A 14274-nucleotide genomic window follows, 5' to 3' on the forward strand; every position below is an offset into this window, starting at 1 on the left:
AATTTAGCAAAAAAATTTGCTATTAAGTGTATATAGATGTACTTGTTTTATCTAGTGTTTAGACCACCTACAAAGTTAATTTTTATGTTGTTTTCCTTTCTTCCTTTCATGTTTCCTGTCAGCTTATATCAAAAATGTAGAAAGCAAGATAAGTATTAGAAATTGAGAATATGTACCCCAGAACCTAAAGTAAAATTTAAAAAAAAAAAAGAAATTGAGAGAACTGGGCCAGTTGTGCTGGCTCATATCTATAATGCCAGCACTTTGGGAGGCAAAGGCAGGCAAGTTACTTAAGGTCAAAAGTTCATGACCAGCCTGGCCAACATGGTGAACCCCCGTCTCTATTAAAAATACAAAAATTAGTTGGGCATGGTAGTGATACATACCTGTAATCCCAGCTACTTGGGAAGCTGAGGCAGGAGAATCGCTTGAACCAGGGAGGTGGCAGTTGCACTAAGCCAAGATTGAGCCATTGCCTGGGCAACAGAGCAAGACTCTGTCTTAAAAAAAGAAAAAAAAAATAGAAAAGAAAAAGAAATTGAGAGAATTTATATCAAATATTTTGGCTTCCCAAATTGTGCCTAAAAGCAAGAAGGGTTTTGTTTAGATAGTCTTTTTCTAAATCCGAAGGTGTGGAGGTAGTAATGGCTTGTGATAAAGAGTAAGAAAGACCTTGATTAGCTGCACAACCCTGGACAAGTCTCCTCCAAGTCCCCTTCTCCTCACATGTGAAATGGAAGTTAAAATAATTGCCTTGTCTTTCTCATGGTTTCGATTATTAGGAGACTCAAGTAGGAAAGTATATGATAAAAGCATTTGAAAACACAAGTACTGTGGGAGACCCTTAACTTAAGTTACTTAACAATATCTTTACATCAACTCTATGATGTAAGGAAGAAGGCTGACTCAGGGAGGTGAGTAGTTTGCCTAAAATCGCACTAGGTACTGACTGTCTGAGCTGGAACTCAAATCCTCATTTCCTGTTACCAAAGCCCAAGCTCTTAACTATTATACTATACTATTTATTATTATATTATCATAATTCCCAATATTTTAAAATTTATTTTTCTATCTTATATATTCTTATACCAAAATATTTATTAATCAAAGAGCTTAGAAAAAGTATTTTAGCTAGAAAATAATGTTTTATTCTGAATGTATTCATTCAGAATTTAATGTTCTAGCAATGATTCAACAAAATCCAATACAGTTTGAAGATATAATTTTATGATTTTCACTGAATATTTGTGAATAAAAACTTAGTGAGGAATCTCATGTGCTGCACAATCTTTTTTTTTTTTTTGCTATTCAGTATTTTTCCAGTTCTTATAAATATGTAACCTAATTAACTATCATTTAATCTGTGAGCAGTAGTGAAGTAGGAACTAGGATTTTTACTCTTTCTTAAGGATGGAGGATTTTTAGGTTTAGAAGAAATATCAGCTTATTATCAATTTGCTTCAATATTTTTGGAAGATTGCTATGTAGCAAGAAGGTGATCTCTAGCTATAAAACATGAAAAAACATAGACAGCTAGCAGTTTGAATAGATTGTTTGCTTACCCTATGTACAAATCCAATTTATCTGCTTATTTATTTATTTTTTGAGATGGGGTCTTTCTCTGTCACACAGGCTGGAGTACAGTGGTACAATCTCAGCTCACTACAACCTCTGCCTCCTGGTTTCAAGCAGTTCTCCTGCCTCAGACTTCTGAGTAGCTGAGACTACAAACATACCACCACCACGCCCGGGTAATTTTTGTATTTTTAGTAGAGATGGGGTTTCGCCATGTTGGCCAGGCTGGTCTTGAACTCCTGGCCTCAAGTGATCTACCTACCTTGGCCTCCCAAAGTGCTGGGATTACAGGCATGAGACACCGTGCCCAGTTTCATTTATCTATTTAAACAGTACCTCCACAGGCATTCATACATCCTTACAATAACCATTTGGAATAAGGACAGTATTCATTCCTGTGTACAGATGAGAAAAGTGAGGCTTCATTCACAGCTGGTAAAAAACTCCACTAGGACTTGAACCTAAGTCTTCTAATTACTTTCCATGAAACTGAAGGCAACTGTTATTATTGTTATAGTTAAAACACAAAACAAAAATTATCAGCCACATAGACAGAAGCATGTAGATATAAGTAGATTAACTTGTTCCTCAGTAAGTCTGTATAAAAGTGGAGAAATATGTCTCTCTGTGAAGAAAAGCCAGAGTTACTGTTTAAAAAGTAGTAAATACTTTTTCATTTGCTGTTGTTTGGAACCAATTAAAGCCTAATGAAAAATGACTACCGTTTTTTTTAAATTGGATTTTAGTTTTCTTTTTTATACTTTTAGAGCTCTGGGAATACCAGTAACAGATCATACCTATGAAGATTGCAGATTGATGATTTCAGCAGGACAGCTAACGTTGCCTATGGAAGCTGGGCTGGTGGAATTTACTAAAATTAGTCAGAAATTGAAGTAAGTGGATTTAAAAATACACTTTCATAAAGATGTTCAAAGGGGATCTGAGATCCTGTCTGTTTATTTTCTCCTGCTTTATTAATGCCCAGCTCTAGGACCCACTTGGTGTTTATTAGGAAAGTCAGAGTTGTAAATTTATCTCACATTTTTATTCATCTACTTTTGCTTTTTCAAGAATAGTTAACTCAGAGATGTGTGCATTGGTCACAGGAGGAGACCAAGGGATAAAAATGTGGATCCACACAGATCTGCCTCCCTCCTCAGAGAGAGTTAGTGGCTCAGAGAAGTTAGTCCTGCCACCTGCTTACAAGAAGGACAGCATCATTAGATGATACTGGCATGTGGTGGTCAGAACTTTGCATGTGAAACATGAATTGACTTACATAGTTGCAATTCTGACCATCACTGAGTTTTAAATACTTGTCCTAGGTCTACCTTTGTTTCTGGATACCTATTTTCCTTTTAAAAAAGTCAAACATGCTTCTTCGTGCTCTTATAATTTAGTTTAAACCATTGACAACATTCTTTTTGAGCTGATTTCTATAAAAGGTGTAACCCTCAGCCTCCCATTACTCTTATTATAGTTCATTCTGTTCTCAACCCTATCTGGAATTTGCAGAATTTATTAAATAATATCCTCTCCATGAAGGAGCTATAGAAAGTTACTATATTAAAGCTCAGTACTAAAGTATAATATTTTGATAACTGATATAGAAAATGTTATTTATATCTTAAGGTAACAAAAATGTTTTGCTTTTGTTTGTATATTATGGTCACAATGTTATATAGATATAAAAAGTTTAGAGAGTCACTAAAATTGGACTATGAAGTATATGTTAAGTCATTTGTTTAATTCTACAAAGCAAGTAGGATATGATGTAAGCTACAGTACGTTTTCCAGTGTTTTATCACCATGGCTTTTCATAACTAATCTTGGAGGACATGTGTATCGTCTAATGAATCTCCCATCATAACATTTGTGAAATATGAATTCACTATCAGCCTGAAAGCAAGAATTGTAATTTCATCTTTCAAAACTTAATACATACTATAGATTTACTAAGATTATGTTTACATTTTAAAAATTTGCTTTCTTATTTTCTTCTCATGAGTCATTTATTGTTTCACTACAATGTTCTTCTCATTTACTTTTATTTCCCTGAGATATTTGAGGTAATTGTCAGTTATACAAGTATTCTTTAAAAGATTAAACACCTGCATATATGTTTAATATGTGCTTTTAAATACCAATTTTGTCCTCCTTTACAAATTTAACACTTAAAATATTTTTTTCTCAGATACGTTAATAAAATAATGGTCATAAAATGTCCATGTCAATTGTAAAGGGCTAATAACATGTATCTATAATTCTTTGTTTCTTTAGATTAGATTGGGATGGTGTTCGTAGGCATTTGGATGAATATGCATCTATTGCGAGTTCCTCAAAAGGAGGAAGAATTGGAATTGAAGAATTTGCCGAGTATTTAAAGTTGCCTGTTTCAGATGTCTTGAGACAACTTTTTGCACTCTTTGACAGGGTATGTTAAAATTTAATCTTTCACATTTTTATTCTGTCAGTCCTACAGTGCATAAATCAATATGGTAGGCAGTTTGGAAAACTTGATAATTCAGTGTTAAAAGAATCAAGGCTGAGCCTCTGGTTTATTTGCATGATTTTGTTTTTTCTTCTTAATAGTGATAATAATAATTGTATGTGTGTATTATGTTTATTATAGTGTCATACATAATATAAGTATCTTTTATTTTAAATACCAGGTCAGAAATAAATATTGTGATCATATAACCACATATGTAGTGTGGAATTGGAAGAGTTTATTTAATTGGCAGGAATTTTAAAATTTATATCAAAATTAATATACTGATGACGTAGGTGTTAAAATTCTATCCGAAGGTTTTAGACTTCCCAAAACCGTATGAAGACCAAATAGATTTTTCTTTTCTTTTCTTTTTTTTTTCTCTTGTTTCTGGTTTTTTCTTTGTTTGTTTGTTTGTTTGTTTGTTTCGAGACAGAGTTTCGCTCTTGTTACCCAGGCTGGAGTGCAATGGCGCTATCTTGGCTCACCGCAACCTCCGCCTCCTGGGTTCAGGCAATTCTCCTGCCTCTGCCTCCTGAGTAGCTGGGATTACAGACACGTGCCACCATGCCCGGCTAATTTTTTGTATTTTTAGTAGAGACGGGGTTTCACCATGTTGACCAGTATGGTCTCGATCTGTTGACCTCGTGATCCACCCGCTTCGGCCTCCCAAAGTGCTGGGATTACAGGTTTGAGCCACGCACCTGGCCAGATTTTTATTTTCAAGTGACATTTTGTAACAAAGATTGTAATTAAAATCTGGCCATTTGTCATTATATTGGGGATACAGTTTGCTGCTTATGAATATTTAAGTACATGCAATTAGATAATTGAATTGTCAATAACTTTCCTTAGGAAAACTGTATCATGACTTCAGGTTTTCCATTAAAAACTTTTTTTAAATATATAAAATTGGTAGTATACAGAAACTAGCCAGGCATTGTGGTGCATGCCTGTAATCCCACATACTTCGGGAGGCTGAGGTGGCAGCTTCAGCTTGACCCAAGGAGGTCAAGGGGTCAAGATGGCTTGACCCCAGGAGGCAGAGGTTGCAGTGAGCCAAGATGGTGGCACTGCATTAAAGCTTGGGCAACAGAGCAAGACCCTATCTTAAAAAAAAAAAAAAAAAGATGGTAAAATGCACTATTTTGCTTACAGTTCTATGAGTTCTAACAAATGCACAGAAACATGTAACTACCACTGCATTCAAAATACAGAACAGTTTAAAAAATACATGTATTTTCTTGTAGCTCTTCTGTTTGTAGTCAAGCCCTTCCCCCAGTTTTAACTCCTGGCAATCACTGATCTGTTCTCCATTTCTATAGTTTATGTTTTTCTAGATGTCATATAAATGGAATCATGCAATATATAGTTTTTTGAGTATGATTTCTTTCACTGAGCATAATGTATTTGAGATTCAGGCCTGGTGTTTTATATATCAATAATTAGTTCTCTTTCATTGCTGAGTAGTATTCCATTGTATGGATGTACTATAGTCACTTTATCTATTCCCTAGTTGAGGAACATTTTGTTTGGGTACAATTGGGGGCAAATGTGACTATAGCTGTCATCCTAAACATTTCTATATAGGTTATTATATAAACGTAGGTTTTCATTTCACTTGGGTAAATACTTAAGAGTAAGAACCCTTTATTTTCTCTTATCTGAGATATTTTGCATTCATTCTGAATGATGTTTTTGTTGTCCAGGCAGGTCTTGGAGATGTTTGGGGTTTGGTTCCAGATCACTGCAATAAAGGGAGTATCACAATAAGTGAGCCATATGCAGTTTTTGGTTTTCCACTGCATAGAAAAGTTTATTTATAGTATACAGTTGCCTAGTGAGTATGCAATAGTATTATATCTAAATAAACAATGTATATACCTTAATTTAGAAATACTTGACTGCTAAAAAAATGTGAGAAATCATCCGAGCCTTCAGCAAGTTGTAATCTCCTTGCTGGTGGATTATCTTGCCCCAATGTTGATGCCTGCTAACTGATCAGGATGATAGTTGCTGAAGGTTGGGCTGGTTGTGGCCCAACCACAAGTTTGCTGCATTGATAGACTCTTTCTTGCATGTAAGATTTCTTCATAGCCTGGGTGCAGTGGCTCATATCCGTAATCCCAGCAGTTTGGGAGGCCAAGGTGGATGGATCACCTAGGGTCAGGAGTTCGAGACCAGCCTGACCAAGATGGTGAAACCCTGTCTCTTCTAAAAATATAAAAATTAGCTAGGCATGGTGGTACATCCCTGTTATCCTAGCTGCTTGGGAAGCTGAGGCAGGAGAATTGCTTGAAGCTGAGGCAGGAGAATTGCTTGAAACTGGGAGACAGAGGTTGCAATGGACCAAGATCGCCCCATTGCACTCCAGCTGGTGCAACAAGAGCAAAACTCCATCTCCTAAAAAAAAAAAAAAAAATTATTTGTAGTATTTGATGCCATTTGATAGCATTTTCCCACAGTGTAACTTCTTTCAAAATTGCAGTCAGTCATCTCAAAACATGTCATTGCTTTAGCAATTTAGTTCATGTAATAGTCTAAATCCTTTGTTGTCATGTTTTTACAGTGTTCATAGCATCTTCATCAGGCATAGTTTCCATTGCAATAAACCACTTTCTTTGGTAATCCATAATAAGCAACTTCTTATCCATTCACGTTTTATCATGAGATTGCAGCAATTCAGTCACATCTTCAGGCTCCATTTTTAATTCTAGCTTTCTTGGTATTTCTACCATATCTGCAGTTACTTCCTCCACTGAGGTCTTGAACCCCTCAAAGTCATCCAAAAGGTTGCAATTGGCTTCTTCCAAACTGTTGTTAATATTGATAAGTTGACCTCCTTCCATGAATCATGAATGTTCTTAATGGCTTCTAAAATGGTGAATCTTTTCCAAAAGGTTTTCGATTTACTTTGCCCAAATCCATCAGCAGAATCACTAGCTATGGAAACTGTAGCCTTGTAGCATTTCCTTATGGCAGCTCTAGCCTTACAATATTTCTTAATAGGATTTCAAAGTCGAAATTACTCCTTCATCTATGGGTAGCAGAATGGATGTTGTGTTAGCAGGCATGAAGACCATATCATCCTCCTTGTACATCTCCATCAGAGCTCTTGGGCAATTAGGTGCATTCTTAATGAGCAGTAATGTTTTAAAAGGAATCTTTTTTTCCTAAGCAGTAGATCTCAACAATGTTCTTAAAATAATCTTTAAATCATCCCACGAACAAATGTGCAGTCATCCAGGCTTTGTTCTTCCATTTATAAAAAACAGAGTAGACTTAACATAATTTTTAAGGGCCCTGGAATTTTCAGAATGGCAAATCATTACAGAATATGGTGGGGACATGCAGATCAGGACAGAAGACAGGGAAATAGGAAGGAAAATGAAACAGGGACAAAGAATGAAGTTTATAGAACATCTTAGACATTGTGCTCATCATGATTTTTAATCAAAATTAAAATTTAAAGTCACCAGCTGTATTCTCCCCTAACAAAAGGATCAGCGTGTCTTAAGCTTTGAAGCCAGACATTGACTGACTTCTCTCTAGTTATGAAAGTCCTAGATGGCATTTTCTTTCATTAAAAGACCATTTCATCTACACTGAAAATCTTCACCAATGATCTTAGCTAGATTTTCTGAATAACTTGCTGCAGCTTCTCTATCAGCACTTGCTGCTTTACCTTGCACTTTGTTGTTGTGGAGACAGCTTCTTTTCTTAAACCTCATGAACCAACCTCTGCTAGCTTTAGTCTTTTCCTCTGCAGCTTCCTCACCTCTCTCAGCCTTCATAGAATTGAAGAGAGTTGGAGCCTTGTTCTGAATTAGGCTTTGGCTTAACAAAATGTTGTGGCTGCTTTGATCTTCTATTCAGACTATTCAAACTTTCTCCATAACAGCAATAAGGTTGTTTTATTTTCTTATTTGTGTGTTCACTAGGGTAGCACTTTTAATTTTCAAGAACTTTCCTTTGCATTCACAACTTGGCTGTTTGATGGAAGAAGCCTAGCTTTTGACCCATCTGGGGTTTTGACGTGCCTTCCTCACTAAGCTTAATCATTTCTAGCTTTTCATGTGAAGTAAGAAATGTGCAACCATTTCTTTCACCTGAATACTTAGAGGTTGTCATAGAATTATTACTCGGCCTAATTTCAATATTGTTGTTCAGTATCCCTCCAGTGAACAGGGAGGGACCATGGAGAGTAAGCAAGACTGGGAATGACCAGTCAGTCCATGTAACAATCAGAATACACACAACATTTATCAATTAAGTTTTCCATCTTACATGGGCAGAGTTTGTAGTGCTCCAAAACAATGATAATAGTAGCATCAAAGATCACTGATTATTGATCACCATAGCAGACATAATAATAACAAACACTTTTTGAAATATTAGGAGAATTACCAACATGTGACACGAAGGCAGGAAGTGAACATGTACTGTTGGAAAAATGGTGCTAATAGACTTGCTCATGCAAGTTTGCTACAAATCTTCAAATTGTTAAAAAAAAAATACATTATCTGTGAACTGCAGTAAAGCAAAGAACAATAAAATGAGATATGCCTGTATATAGAATTCTGAGTTGACTGTCCTTTTCTTTCTACAGTTCAATAATATCTTACTTTAATATGGCCCCCATGGTTTTGCAGCCTTACTAGTTCTTCAAGTTTCGACGTTTCTCACCAATCCTTCTCCTATGCTATTTTGTCCAGAGGTAGTTGCTTTTTGTATTTTGTTCAGAGTTTCTAGTTATAGTCAAGAATGAGAGGCTGGCTAAAGATTCCATCCATCTTGGCATGTAGCAAAAGTTCCAGTTTTATATTTACTATTGGAAAAAAATAGTTTGTATAAAAAAACATGGCTTCATGACCAAAATAACCAGTGCTTTTTTCTTTTTTCCCAGAGCACACTAAATTCTTCTTTTTTTTTTAATTGCATTTTAGGTTTTGGGTGCATGTGAAGAACATGCAAGATAGTTGCATAGTACACACGTGGCAGTGTGATTTGCTGCCTTCCTCCCCTCCACCCATATCTGGCATTTCTCCCCATGCTATCTCTCCCCAACTCCCCACCCCCCACTGTCCCTCCCCTATTCCCCCCAATAGACCCCAGTGTGTAGTGCTCCCTTCCCTGTGTCCATGTGTTCTCATTGTTCATCACCCGCCTATGAGTGAGAACATGCAGTATTTCATTTTCTGTTCTTGTGTCAATTTGCTGAGAATGATGTTCTCCAGGTTCATCCATGTCCCTACAAAGGACAGGAACTCATTGCTTCTGATGGCTGCATAATATTCCATGGTGTATATGTGCCGCATTTTCCCAGTCCAGTCTATCATCGATGGGCATTTGGGTTGGTTCCAGGTCTTTGCTATTGTAAACAGTGCTGCAATGAACATTCGTGTGCATGTGTCCTTATAGTAGAACGATTTATAGTCCTTTGGATATATACCCAGTAATGAAATTGCTGGGTCAAATGGAATTTCTATTTCTAGGTCCTTGAGGAATCACCACACTGTCTTCCACAATGGTTGAACTAATTTACACTCCCACCAGCAGTGTAAAAGTGTTCCTATTTCTCCACATCCTCTCCAGCATCTGCTGTCTCCAGATTTTTTAATGATCGCCATTCTAACTGGCATGAGATGGTATCCCAATGTAGTTTTGGTTTGCATTTCTCTGATGACCAGTGATGATGAGCATTTTTTCATATGTTTGTTGGCCTCATGTATGTCTTCTTTTGTAAAGTGTCTGTTGATATCCTTTGCCCATTTTTGAACGGCTTGTTTGTTTTGTTCTTGTAAATCTGTTTGAGTTCTTTGTAAATTTTGGATATCAGCTCTTTGTCAGATGGGTAAACTGCAAAATTTTTTTCCCATTCTGTTGGTTGCCGATTCACTCTAATGACTGTTTCTTTTGCCATGCAGAAGCTGTGGAGTTTGATTAGGTCCCATTTGTCTATTTTGGCTTTTGTTGCCAATGCTTTTGTTGTTTTGGTCATGAAGTCCTTGCCTACTCCTATGTCCTGAATGGTTTTGCTTAGATTTTCTTCTAGGATTTTCATGGTGTTAGGTCTTATGTTCCAGATGGTCTTTAATCCATCTGGAGTTAATTTTAGTGTAAGGTGTCAGGAAGGTGTCCAGTTTCTGCTTTCTTCACATTGCTAGCCAGTTTTCTCAACACCATTTATTAAACAGGGAATCCTTTCCCCATTACTAAATTCTTCTAATGACTGTGAACTTATAGATGAAGTATTCTTTAACAAGATGCTGTTAAGCATCCTTTTAGGTGTGGCACCTGGACCTCTCTTCTCAGCTTGCATGCAGCATACAAATAACCTGTCCTCATCTATGAAATAATAATGTATAACTGTAGCAGTATTACTATGAAGTGCAATGAAGATTTAGGGGAAGAAAAGTAAATTATTGTTTGTTTGTCTGTTCGTTTCTTGAGATCTAGTCTTACTCTGTCACTCACACTGTAGTACATGGCATGATCTTGGCTTTCTGCAACCTCTGCCTCCTGGGTTGAAGTGATTCTCCTGCCTTAGCCTCCTGAGTAGCTAGAATTACAGGCATGCACCACTACACCTGGTTAATTTTTGTATTTTTAGTAGAGACAAGGTTTCACTATGTTGGCCAGGCTCATCTTGAATTCCGATCTCAGGTGATCCACTCACCTCGGTCTCCCAAAGGGCTGAGATTATAGATCCGAGCCACCACAGCCATCCAGAAGTGCAAGTTGGGAAATTAGACGTACCTTTTTACTTGTATGATTACTAATATTTCTGAGATTTATATAGCATTTTCCGCTATGGCTTTAGAAACCATGCCAGTAATTTAAATAAAATTTTTATATATACGAAACTAGTGATGAGAAGGAATATGGCAGGAACATACAAACCAGGACAGGAAATAGGGAAATAGGATGGGACAAGAAACAGGGACAAAGGACAAAGTTTATAGTACGTCTTAGACATTGTGCTCATCAGGATTTTTAATCAAAATTAAAAATAATATCTGTAGAGCTTGCCCTGTCCTTCAGGTGTCAAACTAGTATAGCTAGCAGTTACAGGATTGTTATGACACCAGTTCCGTCTTTTGATGATTGATGATACCTGCCAATAGTCTCACTGTTTGTACAGCACTGTGAGTATAGGAAGGTTTGAATGGGGAAGGGGATATAAACCAAGGATTAAAGTAACTGCCAGCTAGCTGATTGACTAACTCAGACTAGAGATAACAATTGGCCCAGGCAGTTAGAAGACTGGTGAGCCTTTGTAGCCTATTTGGTCACCACATTTTTGCATGGAATGATTTGGTAGCATACATATTATTTTATAATTATGGGTAGGGTTTTTTTTTGCTTTTTTTTTTTTTACTTCTTTGTATGATATGTCTGAAGTTTAGATATGAACCATAACTGTTCTTCAAAGCACTTTTTTTTTTTTTCATCTCCAACATACCTGGAAGGTAGAGAAAATAGTCTGGAGAATTAAAGACTAATGCATTTGACCTTTCTTTCCTTCCTTTTTCCTTTTTTCCTTTCTCTCTCTCTCTCTCTGTCTGTCTCTCTCTCTCTGTTCTGAGCACACCTGCCTGTCTGCCTGTGAAGACTTACTTTGTTTTGAGAAACTGAATTGTGCAATTGATGCCACACCTTATATACATACTCACTTTCCATGCTAGGTTTGTTTTCTCAGTCTCTGCAAGTGATTTAACAGAGGGATGTTTGATGGGAAAGTCAAGGAATTTCAGCAGCTCCACAGTTTGTTTCTTTCAGGGTAGCTTATCTTGTCAAACTAAGTGCATAATGGGGAGAAGGGGAGAAAGGATGGGAAAGAGAAAAGGTAAGGTGTCCCTGTTGCTCTTTGAGCAGCTAGAAATTCTTACAGTGAAAAATGTTCCCATAAGTTCTTCCCATGTTCCTTTCCCACTTTATCCTCCTTCCCCTTTTATTCTTTTCTTTTCTCATCTTTTCTTAAGTCTAATGCCATTGTGGTTAGAATCTGGGGGATGGAGGGAAAAACCTCAATATCTCTCTACCATTCCCTTACTTTTTCTTCCCACCTGCATCCTTGGCTAGTCTGCAAAAACCTCATAATGGTTTTTGTCTCAGTTTATCCTACAAAAATATGCTATTAGCTCCTTCTAACATGTTCTTTAGATTCTCAGATATTTGATGGCAGACCGTTTGAAGGTCCAACAGAAATGTGGTATTCATGATCCAAAGCATGGCATAGTTCACTAGTTTGGGATAATTTCCTTTGGAAAGGTCTCATATCTTTGAAAAACAAAAAAGACTATTTTCATCTTTAGGTTTAATTTAGCTTATTAATTTTTGTGAATGTGTTCTTAACTCTCTGGTTCAGAGGTTCATTGTGGATTAAATGTACAGATGAGTTAGAGCTAAGGGCTTAAACAACAGTTTAAAACAGTGGATTCTCAACATTTTTTTATGTTTATGATTCAAATTAAAAGTAGATTTTATACCAGCATACTTGAAGGAATTCAAAGACACTTAACAAGATTAAGAAATTTTTACACTGGCTAAATCAGAATTAATTATAACACAATCATTTTTACAGTTATAACAATGTCTTGCAACATTCAGAACAGCATCATTGTTCATTTCATCCTCCTTTAGCCCTGTGTTATTCACCAGCTGTGTGCTTCCCTGGCGGCAGTATCTTCTGTACCTATAAAACAGTTCTTGCATATTTCTGTAAGCATATAATTTTTGTTGGAAGCTTGCCAATATACCATATTATCTGCCTCTTACCTCCTACCACAAACAAGTCATATCTCTTTCACACTGTATCTCAAGATGTGTTCATCTTAATTTTCTATCTAACACTGTCACCATACTCACTAGCAGCAAAGCTATATTTCAGTCAGGAAACTTTCTCTATGTAAAGGACCAGGTAGAAAATATTTTTTACTTTGCAGACAATATGGTATCTGTTACAACTATTCATCTCCACTACTATAGTGCAGAAATCGCCATAAAAATACATAGATGAACAGCATGACTATGCCCCAATAAAACTTTATTAACAAAACAGGCACCAGATTGGATTTGGCCCACCAGCTGGTCTCTACTGTATTTCCTAAGCTGATGAAAACAAAGCATGCTCCCAGGTTTAAGAACTGGATTGAAGGACTAGTATGTCACTATACATCAGTGCTTATAGTGACTGTTATTAATTTTTGGGTATTCTACATCTGATTTAAAGGGATGACTAAGAGTTTATTCTTAACTAATCTGTCTAGCTCTTGTTACTATCCTCCCATAGTTGTAAGTAGTGGTATATCATTCATCTTCACAGATGAGAGGAAAAGAGTGAGGAAATTGATTTCTAATTCTCATCTGTAGTCTGGCATGAGCTCACTTTCTCTTTTTACCAACACCATTATGTGCATAATAGATTATTCCTTAGTAAAATTTAGATAGATGATTATGATTTCCATTCTGTAAAGAATTCAACAATAATCATGATTTTTCCCATTTCTGCCTCCTAGCAAGTACTTGGTTCTTCTGGCATTACTATGTACTTTGTTTAAATATTAGACAGGAAAAGTTTGTATATACTTTAGCACTTTGGCAATCCAGCCTTCTTGGCTATTGTAAACTTCTGTAGATGTTTTATTACTGTTTCTCATTATATGGAATGAATGTGTTTCTTCATTCCAAGTTTTTCCTGTCTGCCCTGTTCTTGTTCTTGGTATTAGTTCAAGTGTTAAATCTTAAGTGCCAATAATAACAAACATTCTTGCCTGCCCCTTCCTGTTAGAGAAGGTAGGGTGCTGTAGTGTGCAGGTTTTCTGCTCATGCTGAGAGTTAGGACAAGGCATTTAGGTGGCTTAAATGACTGGAAATGAACAGTAAAGTCTTCTATCCTTTAAGTTTCCAGTTGAGGTTTTATATGTAATACAGCACTCCATAATTCACATGAAAAGAACCATTTTGATTCCAATTCCAGTTAATCAGGATTTGCTGTATGAAATCTACTCTACAACTTACATAATTTGCCAAAAAAAAGAAAAGAGGCTATAACTTTCTGGGTGGGACACATAAACTTTTCTATTCAGTTATATAAATTGTCTTGAATGTTTGGTCCTATATGTCTGAGTATTTCCCTATTCAATTCTCAGGTTCACTTAGCTCCTCCATTTAGTCCATCATAGTATTTTCTATGTCTCAGTATC

General features: G+C 36.4%; 1 protein-coding gene across 2 annotated transcripts in view; it reads left to right on the plus strand.

The window, feature by feature from the left end:
- LPCAT2 (lysophosphatidylcholine acyltransferase 2) overlaps window positions 1-14274 on the plus strand; it is an 83476-nt gene that overhangs the window by 39810 nt on the left and 29392 nt on the right. The window contains exons 10-12 of one of the 2 annotated variants that reach the window (XM_035281708.3): window positions 2343-2468; window positions 3856-4009; window positions 5776-5983. In XM_035281708.3, coding sequence (XP_035137599.1) covers window positions 2343-2468; window positions 3856-4009; window positions 5776-5892 — 397 coding nt within the window. In that variant the 3' untranslated portion in view covers window positions 5893-5983. Of the gene's footprint in view, window positions 1-2342; window positions 2469-3855; window positions 4010-5775; window positions 5984-14274 lie in introns of those variants that run through there. The other variant, XM_035281707.3, reaches the window with a different exon arrangement.

Source organism: Callithrix jacchus, chromosome 20, assembly GCF_049354715.1.
Source record: "Callithrix jacchus isolate 240 chromosome 20, calJac240_pri, whole genome shotgun sequence".
NCBI lineage: Eukaryota > Metazoa > Chordata > Mammalia > Primates > Cebidae > Callithrix > Callithrix jacchus.